The 23,826-nt window shown below is 43.1% G+C and overlaps 1 protein-coding gene across 4 annotated transcripts in view; it reads right to left on the reverse strand.

Moving 5' to 3' along the window:
• Positions 1–1,179: 1,179 nt before the first annotated feature.
• The window catches only part of LOC123032223 (potassium voltage-gated channel subfamily C member 1-like), a 41,997-nt gene continuing 19,350 nt past the window's right edge, over positions 1,180–23,826 (reverse strand). The window contains exons 3-4 of one of the 4 annotated variants that reach the window (XM_044447949.1): positions 18,985–19,146; positions 1,180–1,301 (exon numbers count right to left, since the gene is read on the reverse strand). In XM_044447949.1, coding sequence (XP_044303884.1) covers positions 1,180–1,301; positions 18,985–19,146 — 284 coding nt within the window. Of the gene's footprint in view, positions 1,314–18,984; positions 19,180–23,826 lie in introns of all 4 variants that reach the window. The other 3 variants (XM_044447948.1, XM_044447947.1, XM_044447950.1) reach the window with 3 other exon arrangements.

Consider the following 23,826-nt stretch of genomic DNA (forward strand, 5'->3'; position numbering starts at 1 on the left):
CATTGTCGTTTTCTGTGTGCAAAAAGGAAAAAAAAAGAACAGAACAGGAGAACGAGGAAGAGGTGAAGGAAGAAACCTGGGCCTCTAGGCTTTCTCCTTCAGGCCCAGTCAAATGTTGGAACTTCCTGCTTCCTAACCCCATCATGGTCTCTATTCCTAATCTCAGTTTTTTCATCTGTAGGAACTTGATAGTTCTTAGAATATCTACATTGTAGGAAAGACATTATCATGCATCCAGGCAGAAGGGAGTGCTTGATCTTATTGCTTGTGATTGATGGAAGATCCATGCACAAAACAGAAGAACAATTCCAAGAAAAGATAGAAGGCCCAAGGCAGATGTATGGGGTGGCCTTCTCCAGAAAGACTGTGGAGTATCCATGTTTTCAAAAAGCCAGAATGGCTCATTAAGTAAGTAAGGAGAATAAGAAAAGGAGATATTGATAGAGATACTTGACAGATGTCTCCAGCGCGGATGGTCGTGACCAATGAGTGGGTTTTTTACGGGGAAAGGCGAGCAAGCAAACAGATCAGAGATAGATAAAAGAGATGGATAAATCAAACAGATTATAGTAGGCAGAGGACATATAAAGGAAGGGGAGAAGAAAGACAGATGGACAGACAGATGAAAGATAGGAAGGAAGAAAGGAAGGATAACTAAGCTCTATGGCTCATTACAGTCCTGAGTAAGATGGTAAGCAGGGAAACAGCATTAAACAGAGAGATAAAAGACAAAGCCGGGCAAGGAAAATATCGTGCAGTCTGGCGAAGTTGAAGAGGGAAAGCAATGCAGGTAACTTAGACGGGGGGGCCATACGCCTTTTCCTGCAGTGGTTCTCACCGCCCTCCCTTCTTGCTTTTTGGATTTCCAGAGCAAGCCAGCCCTCGGCACTCCCCCACCCCTCTGTACTCTGATGCCCCACGCCTGATCCGTAGCCACAGGGACAGGAGGTTTCAGGCCTCAGGGTTCTCATGGACATTCCAAAAAGTGCAAACTTCAGTGCAACATCACCTTGGCAACACCTCCTGCATTTCGTTTGTTCCAGTGTGCTTGGCCGCTTTTGTTTTCCTTCTCCTTCATTTTTTTATTTTTTGGCATTACCTTATTTTTTCCCTTTTTATATCTTTTTTTAAAAAAAGAAACAAACATACACGCTAACCCCAAGCATCTCTGGTGTGTCTCTATAGGATGGAAGGGATGGGCGAGCGAGGGCGTCGGACAGAACCAGGCGAGCCAAAGGGAGTGGGTGCTGGAGTTGGGCGCAGTCCAGCAATGCTGTTCAGGCTGTGGGATTTCTCATAGCCTGTAGGATGCACTGTGAGGAAGGAAGGAAGAAGAGAAAGGTTGAATGAGTTAAGAGGAAACAGGTCAGTCTAAGGCTTAGAGCAGCCTGCGCCCCAGCTGGCATCTGCCAGCTATGCTAGACAACAGCTCCCAGAATCCCCCAGTCAGCAGGAGAATTTTAGAAACGGCAGTCCAACACATCTGGATGGAGCTTGGTGAGAGACGGCTGCTGCAGGCAACAAATGCTTTAGAGCATGGATTTTGGTAAAAGCCCCTTGCTCTGAACCCTAGTGTCATGTTAAAGGGGGGGAGCCACTTTCTGCTTTCTTCATATGTCTTACACTGACCCAAATTTGTTCCACTTAGCTTGGTATTGGCTGTGTCTCGACAGTCATTGGTAGCTACATACTCCACAGTTTACAAAGGTGTGCACAAACGCGACGGCTGTGAGCTGCTCCTCTTTCCCTCTTTCTAATGTGTACTTGCTTCAGCCAGGAGATCCGACTATGTCCAAACCATGGAACTCTGGCTTAATTTTGATTAGCGAACAATTATCCTAAGCCAGAAGCAGTTTTAACTGATATTAAGCCAGAGTTTGTGAAAGTTGATGGTTTATGAAGCCATCGACAAATGTCCAGACACAGCTGTTGTCTCCTCTGATTGGCCACAGTTCTTCAATGGTTCATACGGAGCTCTGTCCTAGACCTGCTACCTGAGGTTTTTGAAAGGAAATATCAGGAACTGATGCTAGGATCTTCTGTATGCAAACTTTGTACTCTGCTCAAGTTAGGGCCCTCTACAGCGCTACTGCATCGGATAACTAGGAGGCAGTATTATAACTCCTAGCTTAGTGGGAATCGGGTCAAAGTGCCAATACATTCCAACTTTCTTGGGCCCAGACTGAGCTGCCAGATTAACTCTTTCCCTGACCATCACCATCCCTCACAGTTTCCCAAAGTAATAACCCCTTCCATAAAAAGAATTAACCATGGCCATCCATGTTGTACCTGGAAATACCATTATTTCATTATTTCTACTTTGCGACTGTGAATTCAGGTCACAGCAGCAGCTTCTGGCACCCCAGCTTCCGTACCCGCACTCCTTCATGTATCTTGTGCACACAAGATGACAGAGCAACACAGGGAGAAGGGAGGGTTCCACCTGCTACTGGAGTGCCTGGCTGCTATCATCACAAGCGAAAAATGCACTGGGAAGATGAGAAATTTGGGCAGCAGGTCTGGAAACGGGCTGGCCCACACTCCACCAGTGAATTGAAAACTCTGCTGGCAGATAATCTTAGCTTAGAGATCCATGAACCTTAGGTAAAAGCTTCTGCATCTCCCAACCCATGTAACTAGCTTAATAATATCAAATCTATTGCTATCTTGGAGTAAGCACACATAGCTGCAACGTCAATGCATTGTATTTTCATCCCACACTTCCTCCAAGGAGCTCAAATTAATCAGGTTAAGCTGAGCAAGAAGAACCGCAGCAACTGCATCTACTGAGCTTCATGACTGAACCCCAAGCTTCTTAGTCATGGGCTGTAGCCATGATACCATGCTGGCTCCCTCCCCACTGTTACAAAGGTAAATGACAGGTACCCTTTTCAGTTTCTCCCTTACTTCTTCCTTCAAGTACCATCGTTCTCAAAACAAGAGTCCTAGTACCTAAAGCCCTCCAAGCTAAAAGAGAGCAGAAGCCTTCTTAACTGGTTTTAGACTGTGCTCTTTCGAGTGGGAATGGTTCCCCATATAAAAATGCTCTCTGTATATACAAAGCCAGCATGTCAGGGTATGGAGCTTCTTCCAAGAATGCATATGTTGTATTAGCAAAAGTATTTTAGAGCCCCTTGGAACTCCATCTGAAATTGCACAGCCCAGGAACAGCTATATTATGAAGCATCTGTGACTAAACAATTACCTTGCTTGACATTTATATAGTAGGCAAAGAACTTCATATCACATACATAACACTAGTTGATCTACTCTGTTCAGGGGAAAACAAAGCACAAATGGCACAGTCATCTCTAGAATTCTGTGCTTCTGGCCAATCAGAATGCACCCCCCCCCCCCTTAAACGGAGAATCTGAGAGCCAGTGTAGCACAAAGAGCAGGAGCTGTTAGCTGGAACTGAGGTCAGGAGAGCCAGATTATGCCATTGCCATCTTTGCATTCATTTCACTTGCAGGTTTTAAATGCACATGGTAAGGTGTGAGCTGATAATTACTGGGATCACAGCAAGCATGGAGGGGGTATGAAACCCTTGCCTGCTTCAGTCCTTCTCTGAAGCTACTATCTACCTAGGAAAATAGAGGAGAGAAGTAGGATTTGGGGGAACTGAGAAGGAATCCCCTACTGTTATCAAGGTCCTGCTATCCCCCATGTCTCTTCCCATCTCTTTCCTCTGTCTTCCTATGGGGAGATCCCTGGTGCCCCTTCTTTACATGCTCACAGATATGTGCTTTACAAAGCCAGGCATGCAATACAAGCAAAACCATTCATGTCATGCTTGCATCCTTTTTATGAAAGGCCAGGTGAAGAGAGGTTGGACTTCGGCATGTTATGACCTGTGAACATTAAGTGTTCGGTGTATCATGTGTGCATAAGATGCAAATACTGTGCTGAAAAGTGCCATGTCGTCACTATATGTGGTGTGCCTCCAGCAGCTTCCAGTGCACACAAGAACGCATACTCTGAGCCTCCATGAGAAAAGTGAGGTGTGACTCTTCGAAATAAATAAATACATGAATAAATACTTACATGTCACTGATGTGCATCAGAGTAAAATGTCATAATGGACACCTCGCTCTTGCAGCTGAATAACATATAATCACATACGAATACACGGCATTAAAGGTCAAAGCAAACTGTGTATGTTAGTAGCATGAGCTGTGTATTAAATGTGTGTGTTAAAGTAACACGAGATTAGATTGTCCACGTGGGGGGCAGATGTTTATATGAACCTGTGTGTTTTCATTTTATGTATGTAACCAGCCTATTGTCTAAGGGTTCAACCTGTAAAATGAGGTCTCTGTATGTTGCATACATGTGCGTGGCTATTGCGTCATCCCTGTGCCAAGCAGGTACCAAAGTGCCCGGAGTTGGCTGTCCACATGCACAGGGAATGTGTGGGCAGTAGGTTAACACATGAACCATAAATGCTACTACTTGGTGTACTGGAGTAGTATGTAAACATTATTCATGGGGTGCACATATGTGTAGGTAGGAAGGTAGATGGATGAATGGCTAGACAGCATATGAATACTATCTTAGTATGCTTATAGTATGTTGTAGGTGGCATGACATGTCTGTAGCATATCAACAGATGCGCTGTTTATTTCTGCAGCACACTGTATGTTGGAGTAGGATGTCTTAAAAGCCTACAACTCCCATCATCCCTAATCCTTGCCTACACTGGCTAAGGCTGGCAGGAGTTGTCGACCGAGACATTTAGAAAGCCACAAGTTACCCGTTCCATCCAAGTATGTTGCATGACATGCGCATGGAAGGCATGTTGTCACATATGCCAGCATGCTCTTGACTGGCGCATGGAGCATAGTGCACACCATGTAATGCGTGTTATACATGCAGATAACAAGTCATCACATGGGCTGCACACATGGCGTGCTCTTACTGCTCAGACTTGCATGTTAGTCAACATTCATTATCTGTAACACAAACACAGCAGGTTTCCCACCAGAGCATCACACTAAGCCTCTCACAAGGCAAGGCCCAGATTCCCAGCCCATGGAAGCCTCCACGCCCCTCTCTCCCAGGCGTGACCGAGGCGTCGATGCTGCTCCGGCCGTGCATTTCAGCACTGCTACGCAAAGCTTCCCTGCACTGAACAGGCAGCCCCAGCTCCGCTATTCCAGCAGGATGGAGAAAATGGACTGTATTAGGCAGAGTGTGATGCCCTGAGGCCTTCTTTCCCATCCATCAGGCTGCCCCACCCCAGCACAAAAAGCCACAACACACTGAGATTGGATTGAAAGCATTGAGCAGGGCTGACCTGCCTCCGGGAGGTGCTGGAGTTCACATGCCCAGCCAGTCTCAGGCGGTAATCAGAGCTGGGGACAAAGAAAGATAGGGAGACCTGATCACACTGAGCTGGAAATGCTAAGCAGGAGAGCTTCTGCAAGCAGCAAAGTGGAATATTCATGTCCTTTGTGTGCACAAGAAAGGTTGGTTAGTTTTGCAAGGATCGCTGGCCCATTTGCCATTCTTTTGTACACAACAGGAGAGAAAAAGAAAAACAGCACGTGCAACAGTGCACATTCCCTGTGCTGCCCAGTGCACTTTGTAACTGCACAAGTAGCACCGCAAGGGGAATTTTGCACATTCTAAGGATTGCTTCAGAACAGATGAAATTTCCTGTACAAAAGTCAAATGAGTGAAGCAAAACTTAAAAGGCAGTAAGTTTGTCTCTTCTGTTTGCATATGCAAGTCTTCTTAACCATATGCATCCAAGCAGCAGGCTGCACATTTATCTCATTTCGCATTTGAAGAAACAGCTTCATCTGCAAACAGGCAACAAAGTACAAATGCAGATACGGAAACTGTTTGATTGCATTTGTTACATTCATTTGCTCATCCAGGTTTTGCATGTGCAGATGGAGAGCAGAGCTTTCCTGGCATGCAACAAGATTTGAATTTGCCACCAGGAGTTCACACTTACCTTCTCTGTGTGCTCTCTCTTTGTGTGAACACACACTCTTTCTCACACTCAAACACACACACTTTGCTGTTGCAACCAGAGCAAAGTGAACCTTTATCACCTTTGCACTTGCAAAGAATTCTGTATGTGCAAACAGTTGAGGTGTGCCTGTCTCTACTCCATATGTAGGACACTTTGCATGTGAAAAGGGGAGTGGCATTGTGAGTTCTATCACACAGAAGAATATCAGAATGTGCAAATGGGGACAAGAGTGCACCCCTATCAACCACACTGGGCTACAGATTAAGTAAAGACCAAGATGCTAGGGTTGGGCACTGTGCAGTCAATAGTAGGAAACCTCTAAGGTAGGTTTCTAATTAGTTCCTTATCTAGTCACCTGTGGTGAGCTAAGAATTTCATCCAGGCAACCATGCATACATACAAGTTGCAGTTTTTGTTTCTTCAAGGCTACAAAAGGCTAACAGGAAATTAGGCTAGTCATTTTTGCAACTGCTATACGGAATTCTTCCTGGTCCTCTCCTCCCCACTCCCACCCCCATGCCTCAGACGTTGGGGTGAGGCCACAGAGATGTCAGCCTCATCCAAATGTCTATGCCAGCTGCTTGGGAAAATGAAATAATGCCACCCGGGGGAGCATAACAAGAAGGCTTAGGTGTGTGGAGTGTGTTACGTACCTGGCTCACGCGGTCGGGGCGTTACGAGAATACAGGGTGGACCCTACAAGATGTATGAAATGGGGCATTAATTGGAATCAAATATTGGTGCAGCCCATCTCTGAGGAGAACACGAGGGGAGCCCAGCCTCCAGTCAGGAATGGGAAAACCCCTTGCACCGTTCAAGTCTCCTTATCCTTTGAACTACGTTCCCGTCTGTCTGTGTCCCAATCCAACCATGCCCTGTCGAGCAACCCAATTTTCTTGTGTACGTCTACTGCCACAATGCCTCCTAAGTACCCCTCATTCCCTCGACTCCACTTTACACCAGCTGTATTCACTTCCTAAATGATGCCCATCTTTGTTTCATCTTCTGAGCGAAACTCCTTACTCTTCTGTATGCTTTGGAGTGCATCTCCCACACAACCCCCCATCCCAACCCACAAGCCCAGAGTTATGGGCCCTCCCCCCATCGTGTTCCCTTCCATGGACAATTACAATATTTGCCCTGAAAGTGAAAACAAGAAAGAAAGCCACAAGCACATGGGACACTGGGGAATGTTCAGGGGGTATGACTGTGCCTCGGAAGGATGGGGGAAAGGAACAGAAATGAAGAGGCTCCCAAACTGGCCAACTGCAGCAACTGGGAAGGGCTGGTCTACCCATTTATTCCCCATCCCTGAAAGTAGGGCTACAGTCTTGTGCTCACATACTAGAATTGCCACACTGAACCCCAGAAGTGATGCACAGGATCGTAGTGCACACTTAATATATTTTGTGGCCCTTGTCTCCCTGCTTCCCTTCGTTGTCTCCTTCACTATCCAAATTTAGATTCAAGTTCCCTGGGGCAGGGCTCCTATCTTATTGACTTCTTTTTAAGCACAAACTAATCTAGAAAATACATTTGTGGGGTGGGAAAGACATGGCTGCCAATCTGTCCGCAATATGGTTGCCATTGTGGCATTACTCACTGCTGCTTAATCATTCAGGATTGTTGGTCAATGGATGATAATCAGAAGGGAAAGCCCCTCCTGGATGGGCATTCCTTGTTTTTGAATGAAAGAAGTTGGAGAATGAAAGAAGTCTTGAATGAAGAGTTGGAGAAGTGGGCTAATGAGGCGTAAAGCCCGGTCCTCTCCCCCATGTGGATGTTGAGGGCTCAGCTAGATGCCATAAAGGTCCTCTGTAATTCCATGTGGTTTTTATTACTTCAAAACATCTGTGCTGAGCTGCTGAGCATGGAAAGTGGTGTTGCACTGTATCCTGCTTGTAGGTTTCCTGAGGTAGCTGGTTAGCCACTGTGTGAACAGAGAACTGGACTGGATGGACCTTTGGTCTCAGTTTGAACAGGGAAATCACCTTACTACCTCTAAAGAATGTAGAAAGAGAAACTCTTCAGGAGCAATCTACAAGGAATTGCAAGATGAATAAAATCAGCAATAAATACGAACAAAAAAGCTATGCAAACTTGTTTTAAAATAAGTAAAAATATGCTATCTAGATCATTATTTAAACACATCGTATGAAGAAATTGCATTACTATAGATATAAGGAACAACAACAATATTATGAACCATTATAAACTAAAATTGCAGGTAAATGTATCAAATAGCTTAGACTTTCAGGTTCTCAGGACAAGCTGAAACACTTTGCAGAAACTGCAACTGTTTTTCTTGCACATTGAAGGAAATTGAACACAGGTGATTACTATACCGCAGATAAATACTAACAAGCTTCAGGTGGCAAACTTTAACATATCCTTAAAGAGAAAGAATATAAGCTTTTTCAGGAATAAAGAAGCATTTAATTTTTTTGTTCATGTTTAATTTTTCAATCTGTAATTCCTTGCAAATTGCACCTGAAGACTTTGTTCCAAAATGCTTTGGGATGCATTCAATTGTAATTGTTTGCCTTTTTGAGGTAGCTCTTCTTTCTGCTTTCTTTTTGAGGTTTAAGCCTCCCTCCTGGTTTTTATTTTTTTCCTATACCATGTCCCAGTAGACCCCATCCTCTCAAAGTTATTTTCCCTCCAGAAGAGTATGTGAATGACATACCTATTTTACACTTATCTAATATGTGTTACTTCAAATTTTGTCAGTGATGCAAACGAAACAATGTGCCATTAAAGCATTTTACTTCACAATAACCAAATTGTGATGCCTGAGGCCTGGTCTACACACATGAGATACAATGAATGAAGTGGTACAAAAATGGTACCCTATCAGATGGATTTTTAACTGCTTTTTATGTCCACAATCTGCAAAAAGAAAGCCAGCACAGCAAACAAAGAGATGGGATATATTTACGTGCTACTTTGCTTTTTCAATATGGAGAAAAATTCAAAATTGAAATGAACCTCCTAGTCCATAATAGCTCAATCCATTCAACCACTTTTTTCCTCTGGCACGTCTTAGGACAGGCCTAAAAGGGGAGCTTTTCTAAATTTTTGAAAGCTTTCTTGGTGTTACACTTAATTGTTCCTCCCCATTTACAACAACTGGTAGAACACTGTGGTAGCTCCCAACTGTCAGTCTGTCCTTACAGGACCCATATTAGAAATGAAGTTGGCAACTAGCATTTCTGGAGGATCAGCTGCAAGGCCGGCAAAAAGTTTTGCGAAGAAGGCAAGCCGCAGAGTAGGGCTGAACTGCTAGAGCGAGCAAATGGGGGCGAGGTGTTGTGGGAAGCCTACTCACCAATTCCCTGCATTCCAGGCATCCTACTCATGCTTCCAGGGGGCCGCGTTGGCATTGTAGTCGTGCAGGTACCAGGAGGTGGCAGAGGAGTCTGATGCTGGCTGCGGCAGGCGGCGGGCGCCTGTGGGGCCCAGGTTTGGTCGGCGGTGGGATAAAGGAAGGATAGGGGTAGGAGCAATGGATGGAGATGAAAAGGGGTTGGGGTAGGAGAAACAGACAGAGGTGATGTGAGGAGGAGGCACTGAAGATGAGCATGTGATGAAGTAGAGAAAGGCACGGCTGTGAAATCCACCCCCCTACCTGACCTGCTCCCAACCTGAGGTCATGTCTCCTGAGGTCTCGCCTGCTCTGATATATTATACTCCCCCACTCCTCAGGGGTCTCGCTTTCTCGTTGCCTTGCACACTGCTTGTCCCTCTTCTACAATGGTGAGCCAGTGTGGTGTGATGTGATGATTAGGATGTTACCTCTGGATCGAGCAGACTTTGATTCATATCCTGCTCAGTCATGAAACTCACTGAGTGACACTCAGCTTCAACACAACCTACTTCAAAGAGTTGTAAGCATAAACAGAATTGGGCCTGCACAACCCATGTTGCCATGAGAGGAAAGACAGGATAGAAATGTAATATTTAAAATAAAAATTCACTATTTCTGTATCCTATATCCAAGCTCTCCCTTTCTAAGGGACCTGGATCTTTTGCTCCCTATCCACCATTTATCTCTTTCACCTTCAAAATACCACAACAAACAAGGCTTCTGCCTTTATTGTGGAGATTTGAATTTAAGTTATTCTAAGCTATTAAAAAACCCCTTTGTTGTTGTTTTAGTAAACTTATTTGCTACTGAATACATGTTGTTTAATAAAGCTAAACAAATCCTCTTTTAGTTTTAGTATTTTTTATGTGTAGTTGTTTACTTTATAAATTCTTCTTGTAACAAAAAGGCAGGTGACTTCCTGCTACATTTATCCTGATTTGAGGCAGTTGAGCTCTAGGAGTTGTTTCTCTTCAGCACATCAATTTCACTGCTGTTTGGTTGAATCTTTTCTTATCTGAGAGAGATGCAACATTGCTCCAGTGTCCTCAAAATCTAGACTATTGGTCTTGAAGTAAAGAGACTTGAGCTCCAATCCCAGTTCAGCTGGATAGTTCATTGAGTGAGTTTCAGCCATTACAATTGCTCAGCCCAACCTACTTCATAGTAACAATTATGATAACAATGGAGATGGAAAATTATGTGTGCTGCCTTCAATCCCTTGGAGGAAGGGTGGAGTATAGGCAGAAACCAAAACTTTGGAACTTTTGGGGGGGGGGATGGGGGAATGTTAACAGGCCATCTAGCAATAACAAATAAGAAGCAAAGCTGTGCTTTTAACAGTATCTCAGCTATTAAATGTGCAGCCAACTATATACCCTCTAATTCTGAGCTATGGTGCCTTCCTTAAAAGGACAATTTCACTGGTGAGAAATCAGACCCAGGCTTCCTGTATGAGAAATCAGAATTCAACTGACCTGGCAAAGGAGTCCTGCAGCACTGCAGGAGATGGCAGGATATCTGCCTAGAAAGAAAACCTCTCCTCACTCTCATCAGCCTCATCCTGTCTTGCCCATGACATTTTCTGCAGCACAGATGGTATCCTGCAGTCTCCTCATTCTGGCCAGGCAACTAGTGTCCTAAATTTTCCACCAGCTGGGAACACAACTCTCCCCGCTTCCCCATCAGGGAGCAGCCCATTATATTCCGAGCAGCAGAGAATGTGAAGAGACTAGTATTCAGAGCAGGGTGCATCACACCTCCCCACTGGAAAACGGATTATTATGCCAAATAGAGATCCTGTAGTTTATGGAGCATAATGGTTAACCCCGCAGTCATTGGCTTGATCTCCTTCACTTTTCACACTGCATTTTAATTTGCATGTGTGCACACGCATGTTTGCTCAGCCTTATAGCTAGGTAATAGGAACATTTCCATTTGCATACCTCTGGATTAACAATCATATGCAAATCAGCAATGGCCTATTTCCCATTTTAATTTGCATACATTTGGATTATAATGCACAGAGTGCTTAACTTCCAAGAGGTGCCACAGCTCAAAGCCGTCTAAGATCCCTTGCCATTCTGCAAACACGGCTCTTTAACCTTTAATATGTAGGAACAAACTTTAGTCTGTGGGAGAGCACTCTGTACATGCCCAAACATGATTTTTATTCTTATTGAATATTTGAGGAGTGAACCATGATATTCAGATAAGATTCTATTGCTGTGCTTTGGCTCAAACACAACAGGCACCCCTGCAACATGGTTTTCAAAAGTGCATGCACTGTGATTACCTCATATCTGCAAATCACTAATGGCTTTTCCTTGAGACTTAGATATATAGGAGTGGTCTAATAAACACATACAAATGTGCATTTGTGTCCCTATGGCCTGATGACTTTTTCAGCTACATTCAAGTATAACAAGCCACGGTGATTTCTACGGTGGTAAGATCTCTCATGTTGTCTGAACCCTGCCGGGGACTTACTGTGAGGTACATTTGGTAGCAGAAGAACCACGGAGAGAAACAGTCTGCTGTATCATTTCTATACCCTACCATGGCTTATTCAGTTGTATGAAACCAAAAATATGGTTGCCATATGACGACCATAGAGTCCGGTGGAAAGAATGCCTACTGCTGAAGGCTGCCTGCTACTTTTGTTATCCAGATTTGCCTATCAACTGGTGTGTCAGCTCCAGTCACGCTCTCCTTGGCATCTTCCCTTGCAAAAGCAGAGGTCCTGGGCAGGACCAGTCCCACCATTACACACAGTGAGATGGCTACCTCAGGTGGCCTGGGAGGGCCAGCAACCTGCTAGAGAACAGCACGGAATGTGTACCGCTCAGCCTGCTCTGTGCTCCCCAAGCTACTCTGCTGCGCTCAGGTGTTTAGAGCAAGTCAACACTGAAGGAAGATTCAACTGCCAGTCTTGTCTTTCATATATGGAGTAAGGACAGGGATATCTTGCCACCTTAGGCAGCAAAATGACTTGAGCTAGCCCCGCTCCTAGGGACTAGTACCTATGCTCATTGGAGCAACAGACCCAGACTCGGCTAATAGACTGTGTGGACTTAAAAGTATACCACACTACTCTAGCTTCTAACTTTTCCTAGATGAAAATAAGGATATGCTGGTAGTAGTCCTGCTCTTGTCACAAAGATAATTGTCCAAGTCCCTTCCCTCCGTTGTATATTGCTAAAGATTCCCCTCTGTTTCAAGTTGTACTCACTTGCTCTGCAATAGCCTATCTTCTACAGTGAGATGATGCTTCTGCTTTTGGTTGAAGATAGCAGTCCAGTAATTGGCTATCACAGTCCAAAGTATACCACATCATCTGCAGTGTAGGAAATGGCAGGCCGTGTGCCTTTAGCGCGCAGTGCCTTACTTGGGATGAGATGCAAGCGAGGCTGCTCATAAATGCCTCTGTTGAAGAACAGCAACGAACAAATTTTTATCAAAATATCTCCTATGACAGACAAAATAGGAATGGTGATTTTTACTAGGGATTTTAACTGGGACTGTCCTTGGTAAACAGGGACAAAACTTATATGGTGTTCTTGGGTATACCCCAGAGTTGTGAACAACCCCAACACAACAGAAGTTCTAGGGCTGATGCACAGGAGCTCATGAGGAAACAAGCTGATGTAGGAAGGGCTCCTTGAAGGCAAAACCATCCACCTTCTTCATTATCTCATGAATCTCATGAAATAGGCTATTATTGCCACAGTAAATCAGTTTGTCTCAAGGGTGTCACAGCATTCTTTGTACTTCAGTTAATAAGCATGAGCACCCACATAATGGGGTCCCCCCTCATTTTTAATCTACATACATTTGGATTAATTAGCAATTTTATGTGAACAATAGCTTTCTCTCCTTCTGACCCTTTGCTTTTTCATCTTATTAAGCTATCCAATAGCTCTAAAGAAGCCCTATATAATTGAACGTGAAGTCTTTCACAGTATGTGATGAATAGATTGTGGCCTAAAGTCCGTTTTTTCATGCATCATGTTTATCTCGAGGCTGTGATGTGATAAATTACCAAATGGTATTTTCAATAACACCATCACTTTATTCATGCTTGCCAGACATCTTTTTAATCTGGTGGTAAGATTGCTGTGGCTCCTTGCCAAGGACATTTCCACCCACACATGTGTTCCCAGGTGATATCCCATAATGCAGCAGAGCATTTCTGGGACCACAGAGAGAGGCCTATAAGTGGTAGCAAAGCTGAGGAGGGAACACTCCTGTAACTTTTTCCATGTGTGTCTTGGAGGACCAAGAAAAACAAATAGGGTTCAGATGTGGTATAAAAAGGTGGAAGTTTTCAGTCGTGTACACACCACAAGACCAAATGGGCAGGACCAAAAATGACAATATTTGCAAAAATGTCGGTATGACTACTTACACTACACCAGAGGTAACCAATCAAATTTGATAAATATAGGCAGAAATAAAGGAGAAACTGAACTCTTGAACTAGCAACAGTTACGAAAAAAGGTTATTTGTAAGGCACCTTGAATCCAGTGTAGAAACATAACTCACATATTCATGCAATACTTAATCAACTAATCCTGCAATCTTATGGCCACATACCTGGGAGTAAACACCATTAAACTCAGTGAGGCTTATTCCTGAGTAGACACATACAGGACTGCAGTGTAGTCTCTTAAATTAAGAATTAAAATTAAAATATTTTAATCACTTGAGTTTTTTCCAGAATTATTTTTAATGCAAATACTTAAGAAGATCACAGAAAGCCAACACCATCCTAGAAAATGCATACTCAAGAAAGGGAAGGAATGGTTCTTCTAGATGATGTAACAAGCTTATCATCCAAAAACTGCTGCTGTTTTTCAGTATGAATATGTGTGCAAATGTATTTAATTTAACATATCAGTAATATAACTAAGATGACCATCCAGTTTAACTATGTTGTTGTAGGGCAGTTGGAATCAGAAGAGTCAACTCCTCATTCAGGAACAGAAAAGTACTTCTTATAAAAATTGCCTTCCACAATTCTGTAGAACTATTTTCTTTTTCTCTCACAGTTAAAAACAGTTCTTCAGTACCAAACATGCCTTTTAAAAATTTCTTCTCTCCCCTTTAATACTGGTCCTCATTGATTAATCAACTAGATATTTAAAGCATTAAGCCCTAAGCATGCTGAGAAGTCACACTGTGCTTCTGATCAAGCCCCAGTGCTGGGCAGGGAAGGGTGAAGGAGAGAAAGGACAAAAAGAGGCCAGGAATAAAAATCACAGCTTTGCTGATTGCAAATGACAATGAAGTTGGACAAAACACTTTGGTTCTTGAGTCATTGAAAATAAGCTGCAATTAGACTGACTTTTTTTTTGGCACTCTTTTGCTGGGTGTCAGGATCTTAGGCTATATTGGATCCTGAACTAACAGGCAGGGTTATTTATTAACTAAGAGAAGAAACTGCCTGGACTGTGCCTGTCCCTTTAACAGGTTTATATACCGAAGTCTTGCAGATTAAACTATCTCTGGAACAGAGCTAAGCATGATAAATTGACCATTATTGCAGAATGAACAGCTATAAAGCTCTGGTTCAAAAACTGAAGACATTAAAGGGTACCCTAAGAATGCACCCCTATACTCTTTTACCTAAAAGTAAGGTCAGTTGAACTCAGTAGGACTTAATTCAGAGAAAACATGTACAGGACAGCTGTAAGGATATCATGAGGGATTTGGTTACCAGAATATGGCTAATGGAGGGAACTCTAGCAGACCAGGCACATTAGTAAAGTTTTACTAGGGCTGTGATGTTTAATTGATAATCAAGTAGATCAATAGTTTTTTAACCCTTTTTATTGACTAAACAGGTTTCCTGGTTAATCAAACAGCAGATTGTGTATGTGTACTTGTATCTATCTAAATATCTCTCTATATGTGTATGTGATTTTTAATGCAAGTTTATAAAAACTGCAGATGGCAAGCACCATCTGGAAAGAGGTATTCCCTTCTCTCTTCTAAGATGATACTTGCTACAACAAAAGCATACTTCATAAAACTAAACAAAATATGCTTCTTTCTTCAGGACTACCATTTTACTCAAATTCCGATGCATGCATATTTATTGTATTTGATTAAAAATCAGCTAATTATCTTTCTTTAATCTTGTGAGAGCTCTGCTTTTTGCATGGTCACTCACGTAGGCCAGAAAGACTTAGGCTTGTTGTCTTGTCAACATTGCTAGGAGACAAAGATTCTCACTTGACTTTTTATGAGCCATGCTTGATCCTGAAACTTATTATTTTGTGAGAATGTAAGCTGAGTAGATCTGATATGCATTGTTCAGGAATACTCCTAAGGAAGAACTCAGTGTAAAACATACTTATTTCAACAAAAAAATAAGTTTGTGCACCTGGAAGTCTCCTCTTGGCTTTCTTTTCCTGTTGCAAAGAGTAAGCAAAAGATCAGTTGTGCCCAAAGCTGCAACCTCTAAATACTCAATAGTTTGATAAATAATAAATTTTATTTGACTTAAAAGACAAGACTCTTTTTTTTAAAAATTAACCAGTTTAATATAAAAATTAGAGGTGGCAGCCGCACCACTATCTTAGAAAGGGTACCCATCTTTCATTCTCATACAGGAAGAAATGCTTTTTCTAAGCTAGAGCTTGCTGTGACATATCTGTGCACCATAAACATAAGGCATTATCTGAATAAAAAAACTTAATAAATCTATTACTTATTCACATGCAAAACTAATGCAGATTTAATTAATCAACTAAGATTTCTTTAACAGGGTGACAGCCTTATTTCTGTTTGATGAAGAACTCTGTGAAATTCAAAAAGACTGCATGCTGTAATGCCAGCAGAAAGCACTGCAGTAAAACTATGTCACACCTATACCTATGCCTATTCCTATACCTATATCAAGACCGACTTGATTTCTCAAAGTCTGTGGACCAGAAATACGATGGTTAAGATTTGGGTCCAATGACAAGCAGCAAGTCGACAAGCCAATCCTCCCCTGAGGTCTCTGTAGTTGTGCCTGGCCTGCTTCTTGCTGATTCTCCCTGCTGCGTAACACCTCAAACATCTGTCGTTTTCTCTCCCTTGGTGGAAGTAAATACCTCGTCAGCTTTCATTTGCTGCAGCCTCCTGTTCGCCTGCTGTGACAGGCGCAACCTTGTCCCTGTTCAAGAGGATGCCTGCTGCTAAGATCAGCTTCTGACAGATGCTAGACCAGCAGTTATAAAACACACAAAGCACATTGCTGCTGATTCTTGTCCAGAGGGATCATGTTCCCCCATACCTTTCTGCAGTGAGATGGGCAAAACTGAGACCAGCTCTCACCTATGTTAGAACAGAGGACTACAAATGAGAAGATGGCAACCAGTAGTCCAGTTCCTCTAAGAATGATTGATGAATTTTCCAACAGTATGAAAATCAGATATATCAGTGCAATGTTAAAGTACAGATTCTAAAACTGTAAGACCCTTCCACCCCTGGCGTAAATCACAGCAGTAAACTAGACGTAAAATACTATCTTATCCAAACTAGTCTTGTATATACAATCAGGAAGATTGAAATGTGATTTTTAAAAAGGATGAGTTTTTGGGGGAGGAATGGAATATTTGAACAGTAATCATAATCAGTGTTAATGACTGTGAAAACCCTTCAGCCTAACAGTAAACACTGACTGTGGGATTAAAGATCTGAAATGGGCTTCCTTTTGGCCTCCTTTCTGTAGGAAATGCAAATTTCTGGTCTTCTGTGGAGAGTTTAAAACACAAAAAGGTGCAGGGACCCAGGCTGCCAAGGTCTGAAAATTACTGGGGTCTGCTGTGGGGAAAGTTTTCAGTGTTCAGGGTCGAGCACCCAAATGCCTTTTCTTGCTGTATCATGCACCAATCTACACACAAATCTTTGCTTGCCTGCCCAATTCTAGACAAAATACTCAGAATATTTGACATAATGAATAGTTATCTTTAAAGTAAAGAATGTGTGGTTCCCCAGGACAAAGATTAAAATTCTAGACTAGGCCAGAGTCCAAAGAAATATGTATGCATACAATATATATGCATTAAGTACAGCTGGCGCTTGCAATCCTGCAACAAAGCTCTCTTTAGACTCACCCAACTCATGAAACAGTTTTGGAATTTGACACTTTAAGGGAATTTGGGGAAGTGGAAAGCACTCCCGTATGAATATATGTGGAAGTTTCTAATTTAATATACTTCTGTACTGAATTCTCAAACCACTTTTTGAACTCAGGGTTGTTGTGGGTCTGTTAAGGCTGCACTGGAACAAAAAATGGCAAAAAAGCACACAACATACAGATCACTCTTAAGATGGCAGCTTATTTACTTTTACAGTAGTACTGCCATGGTTATTTAAATAATCAAACAGCTAGCTCTTATCACACCATGAACAAAATAATTCAGTGCCTGAAGTAAAATACAAGATGGTCACCCTCTCCTATGCCGTGTGCAAAGGCCAACCAGCCTGCCATTGGGTCTTACTCCAACACCGGTAATGGAATAGCATCTTCCATGGCACCTGAAGGTAGACAGCCAGCTTAGGGGACACAAGGCAGGTCTCATGGCACACCTACCTCTAACTTCCCACATCTTGCTGGTGCTTTACAGCACCTGCCATCTCGGGAGCATCTAACTTTATGTAATAAAGGGCCTCCCCTGGCTGATGAGTTAGGTTTACAACCATCCCTCCCAGAGCTCAAAGCTGGAATTACCTTTCCTTAAAACACTGCTTGCAGGTAGCTAACTACTACTTCCATTACAGGTGAGTCATTGCACCATGTGTGAACAAAGATTTGAGGTCAGGTCAATTGAGTCCAAGCCTAACTTTTTCTGTTCACAGAATTATTCCAAGGGTGGGGAGATAATAGCTTTCTACTGTTTTATAACCATTTGCATGACCTCCTAAGGATTACAATCCAGTCCCTTCCCCACACACCCACCCTTTATTTCACTGGCCTTCAAAATAGCCTCAGGAATGGAGAGAGCAACTACAGCTAAACACAATGGGACAGAATGATGCATTATAAGTGAGGAAACACGGTGGGGTGAGGAATGGAGACTGAGGGAGAGGAAGAGCTGAGGCGAGAGCACACTTATGTTGAGGTGGATGGGAGAAGGATGCTGGGGGTGTACCAAGGCTGAGCTGCTGATCTAAGAGGTGGTGAAAGCGATGGGAAGGAACTGGGATTGCTAGGGTGGAGAATGTACTTCCCCACTCCCAACAGGAACCTACTTTGCTCAAAATGGGTTGTGTTAGCATGGATTGCCCACGAGGAAGTTGCACTAGAGAGCACTGTTTCTTAATCAATGCATGCTGTTGCTAGGGAGGCAAAGATGGGCAATAGAGGCCTTCCCGTTGCTAGGTCACCATCTGTCTCCTGATCGTTTCCCCAAACTGCCATTCCCCCCCTCCACAGCTTTTCTCAATATTCGGCTTATATTTAAATAAACAATAGGTTGTCATCTTTTTTTTACCTCAGGACGCTGGCAACTCCAGTTTTTGTTATGGCGAAGTGGAGGTGGTGGTTGTAGGGAAAGATGCCCCATGTGGGCTACACGCTCCAAGTTGGTTGTGTATGCCTTTGCAGAAAGAGGCAAGGTGGAAATGATATGTGTGCAGGTACCTTTTCGGATGTTCCCGTCGGGCGACTGGCCAAAGTCTCCGGTGGAGAGGAGGAAGCAGGCTCGGTCGCGGTTGTAGCGTTCACGGCCGCCAGGCGTGACAGGAGATTTCTCCTCAGGGGACAAGGCCTGGTCAATGGTGGGGCAGTCCTCATTAGCCAGTGCTGCATTTGCCGCGTCACCATTCTGCTTTGAATCTAGGAAGGAATTTGGGGAAAGGGGAGGGAAGATTTTTAAAAAGAGAGGAAGAGGTTAAAACACCCCTCAAGATCCTGGCTTTTCAGTGCGTTCCTTTCCATTTAGCTTAAGGGGCAAAGGGTCAAAGAAGGCAGACGGTCACAGAGGTTTATAAAGCTATGCATGGTGTAGAGAAAGAAGAAAGGGAGCCCCCAAACACTAGAACCTGGATCAATCGGTGAAGCTAAACAGTGGGCAATTTAGGGCGAACAGAAGCAAGTTTTTCATCACACAACATACAATCTGTGGAATTTGCTTTCACAAGAAGTAGTGGTAGCTGTCAGCCTAGTTGGCTTTGAAAGGGGAAAAGACAAATTCATGGAGGATAAAACCATCAATCAGTGCTAGTTATATTACCTTCAAGAGTGAAGGCTGAAAGCCTCTGAATACCATTTTATTTTAGGCCAGTTAGCAGGGGAACATGAGTGGGGCAGGGCTATTAAGCTTATGTCCTGTTTGGGGGAATTGGATGGTGGACTAGCTAGCTATGCAGCAGGGATCTTTTTATATTTTTACAGCTGTGACGGATTTTGTGGAAATGTGTGGTGGGAGTGTGGTAGTGGTGGGGCATTCAAGTTTTTCTTTCAAAATTACTTTTGAAAATTCAAATTGATATTTTTCTAATATGGAGAGTTTATACTATTCTTTACAATGGATCATTCTAGAAGGCAGGTTGCTTGGCTTTATTTCTTTAAAAAAACTGATATTACTGACTTTGGCAAAGTAATACTTCACCTGCTTGCCCTACATTTGAGACTTAGAATACTTCTATATTATCAGCTTCAAAAGCTAAGATTAAAATTTCAGGTATTTGAGCCAGATTAATCTTTTGTTCAAAAATTATTATCAATTGTCTTCTCATGTTAGAGAAAAGGACTTTGCTTCACTGGTCTATATTCAAACTGATGCAAATTATCTATTTAGCAACGCTTTTGCCTCATAGTGAGAGTGGCTAAAGGATAGTAAAATGAAGACATTTATCATTCCTGTCATTATATGGTTGTGAACAGAGAATGGCCCTCCATACGGGTTGGTGATGTAAGTCTCCCCTCAGGGAACTCAGAACTGTAGTTCCATGAAAGGTTTAGGAACCCGAATAAAACATTTACAACGTTCTGCTTAATTTTTTTTCAAGCCATGACAATTAGGACTGCTTACCAATCTGCAGTGTGGAAATGCCCTGAAAGAAAGACCATGCGGAAGGGCATTTATAACACAGCTCACTAACCAAATTGGAAAAAACAAAAACAAAACTGAGTAGCTGATTAAAGTTGCTGTGGCTATCGGGCCAAATATGTACAAATAGAGGGCATTTGGGGGTCACTGAGGTATTTATTATAGTCTGAAGTAATATTAATTTTGTTTTGCACGACAAATAATTCAGACATGTCACAATTGATAATTTTGTACCTGACACTGGTCAACTATCACTTGATAACTTGAATGGGGGATATCTTGACTGGCTATCACAGATAATAATCCTGAAAAACCATATTAAAAACAAAATTTTAAAAACTGAGAGAATGATGCTAACATAGGGGAAGAGACCTTTTTCAACACTAGTGTTGTCACAGGAACTGATCCATCAGATGGCAATGGCATGTGTACAATCACATACCACACAATGTGTGAAATAGCAATGAGCATCCTCAAGAAGAACCACATTGGCCCAGTCATAAAATAATGACATTTGAGTACAGGCAAAATGCAATAGAAACAGATATTCTTCTTCGGACGCTGGTGTCTAAGCGAGCCTGTGCAACAAAGGATAAACAACTATGCATGCATTGCACATTCATTTGTACTGACCGGAAACGTCAGTCAGTCCTAAATTAAATCCCATTGCTGCTTATTCTGCATTTTAGCAGGCAAGATGAACAGTTGCTCCTGCTGTTTCTGAATGTTCTACAAACACTTGGCAATTTTTGCATTCAGTCATCTCCCCAGTCTTTCCCCCTAAGTTAGTGGATGTCATGGTTCCTGCCCTGAGGGGCTTTTTCCACATCAATGTGTTACTGAGTAAAAGCTGCACATCTCTGTGGAATCTCCACATGTCACAGAGGATTCCTTGGAACAGTTTGAAAGCTACAGCTCTAGGCTACTCAGTTCCTTCAGCATTTCCTCATATGATTTGTCTTCTTGACCCTTTTACATTTCTGTAGCTCTCCACAAAATCTGTTGTCAATATCTTTCTTAAACTGTTCCGCCCAGAGGTAAACAAACTACTGCAAGTGGGGTCCAGCTAGGTCTAAATAAAATAATTAGCATCACGTTTTCTTTACCACACAATGCTACCAAAGTCACTTTGACAAGTTCTGGTGAAGTGAGAACAAGCGATGTGTTTGTGTGGTTCCCAACAAGTTGGGATTGCCTGGACAACTGGCTGGATTTCCCTTGCAAGAGGCCAAACCACAGGACTGGCAAGTGTGACGGCTCAGAGATTCTGGGCCCCTGTTACAGCTTGAAAAGTCCTTCTCATTTTTGAGAAACAACAAAACTGTAACATCTCTCTAGGCCAAACACAAACTTTTTGTTCTCCCTGCATTCAGTAAACAAAATGGTATTGTTCAGGGAGTTGGGATTCTCTCTATTGACAAGGCTGTATGTTAGTATCACTGTGACATTCCGCTCATCATTCCTACACAGCTTTTTGTAGTATTTTGCTAATTCTCCACTCCTGCTGTTTCTTCTTAGTATACATGCTTGCCGAATACTCATCTAGATTTTTCAAAAGTCACTAACATGATGCATTAAAATGGCAGCCTCAGCCATTTCTTTACCTTTTTTTTAACTACATGAGCTCCCTTTTTTGCACTGAAACACGTATCTCTGTTTTGCTTTGCTTTGCTTTGCTTTAAAAAGAATCAGATGGGTTATAATGTTTTGCAGAAAAACTTTCCTGGGAGTTGCCAGTTGTCTTTTAACACTAGCCTGGAATACGGACTGGGGTCCAACAAAGTTATTTTGACAGAAAATCCAAAATGTCAAACTATATATATTACATTGCATATATATTCTATTACACTGGATGGTCCCCACCACCTGGGGTACACGCTTCACAATGCCTCATGGTAGAGCCATTTGGGATACAATTGTTTTGTTCACATGTGTAGCATTCCCTAGTATGGAGCTCAAAAAAGGGGGGTCGCAACTAAAATAGGATGGGTGGGCAAGTGAGAAGGAATATGACCTATATAATGTACAGAAATGTGAATGGAAACTTAATGCACTTCCAAATGAGGTTTCATTGTGAAATTGCCCTGCTTCATTCACAGAATTTTACAGGGTGCCTAGAGAATCTTGTCTTCCGCTCATAACCTTCCTGTGTTCCCTAATGCTTCTTCCATCTTTTTTCCTTACTGCAAAAAAGTCCATTAAGGACAAAAAAACCAGAACAGCTGCACAATACATTTTGATTTATCGTGCTAGGAGCCCTCCATCTGGAAGAACCCTCGCTGAAAGAGTTTCAGGGAAGTGGTTGCTATAGGAAAGGACAGGCACTTGGTGGGGTATCAGGAATGCAGACAGGAAATGTAAGGTTGTCATCAAGGTAAAACAAGCTGAGATACAACTGTTGGCTGGGGGATTGAGAGGAAGGGAACAGCGATCTAGTGGCTGATGTGTTTCCTTAAGAGCACCGAGAGATGTTCTAACCACTGTATCCCCCATGGGCCTTCCTCTGCCATGTTTGATGCACAGCCAAGATCCTGTCCAATTATTTGAATCCTTGCTCCTCCACTGCGCTCGCTGCAAATGGTCTTTCTGGCCTGGGGCACCTGGAAGGGCTGAAGAGCTTGGCAGGAACTGGCCGTGAGCCCTGGGGGCTCTCCAGCACGCAACCTTTCCCCACCCCCGCTGCTGCCTCTGCCTTGTTGCCTGTCTTTGAGAATTTGCTGGGTGAGCAGACACCAAAGAGCTGGGGAAGCAGAACTCTGTGTGTGTGCGTGCGCGTGCGCATGCATCACACAAAAGGATGGCGGCCCTGGCCAACATCACTGTGAGATACTCCTCAGACTATAAACCCTTGGCTGTCACCCCTTTCTAGCATCTTGTCTGCCCCAAAACAACTAGATCTTTTGCTCCCCACTTTCAACTCTGCTAAACTAAAAGGTATTGGCCCTTCCATGTTTTTCACCTAGGACCTGTTTCCTCCACTTGGTCCTCCTAAAGATTCTCAAGAGGCCATGTTTCTACATTCCTCATTCTCCCCACTCCAAAATTCCAAATCTTTTCTGAACAAACTGAGAAGCTCTGACTCACAGATCCCCCCTCCTTGGGGAACCCAGGCATCCTGGCTTGCTGGGGATGTGCATGACTGTCTCTCTTGTGGGATTCCCTGCCAGCTACCCTATTGTCCTTGCCAGCTCATGGAGGGACCCATCTGCTGCTCAAGTCCTGGTGCATCTTGGGTATTTGGGATGCTTTTTCCATGTGTAAAAAAGTAGGCAAAAGTCACCACCTTATCGCTGCAAGATCAAGCAGTGCCAAGCAATCTTCACACATGCCCTTCTCTGCTCAAAGGCAGGAGGAATTAGAAGGGCAGCATATGTTTTGGAAAATGCCCTTTTGTCCTAATTCGGCCCCTTTCCCTCTGCAAACTGCTCCTA

Source organism: Varanus komodoensis, unplaced genomic scaffold (assembly GCF_004798865.1).
Source record: "Varanus komodoensis strain SLA01 unplaced genomic scaffold, ASM479886v1 scaffold53, whole genome shotgun sequence".
Classification (NCBI taxonomy): domain Eukaryota; kingdom Metazoa; phylum Chordata; class Lepidosauria; order Squamata; family Varanidae; genus Varanus; species Varanus komodoensis.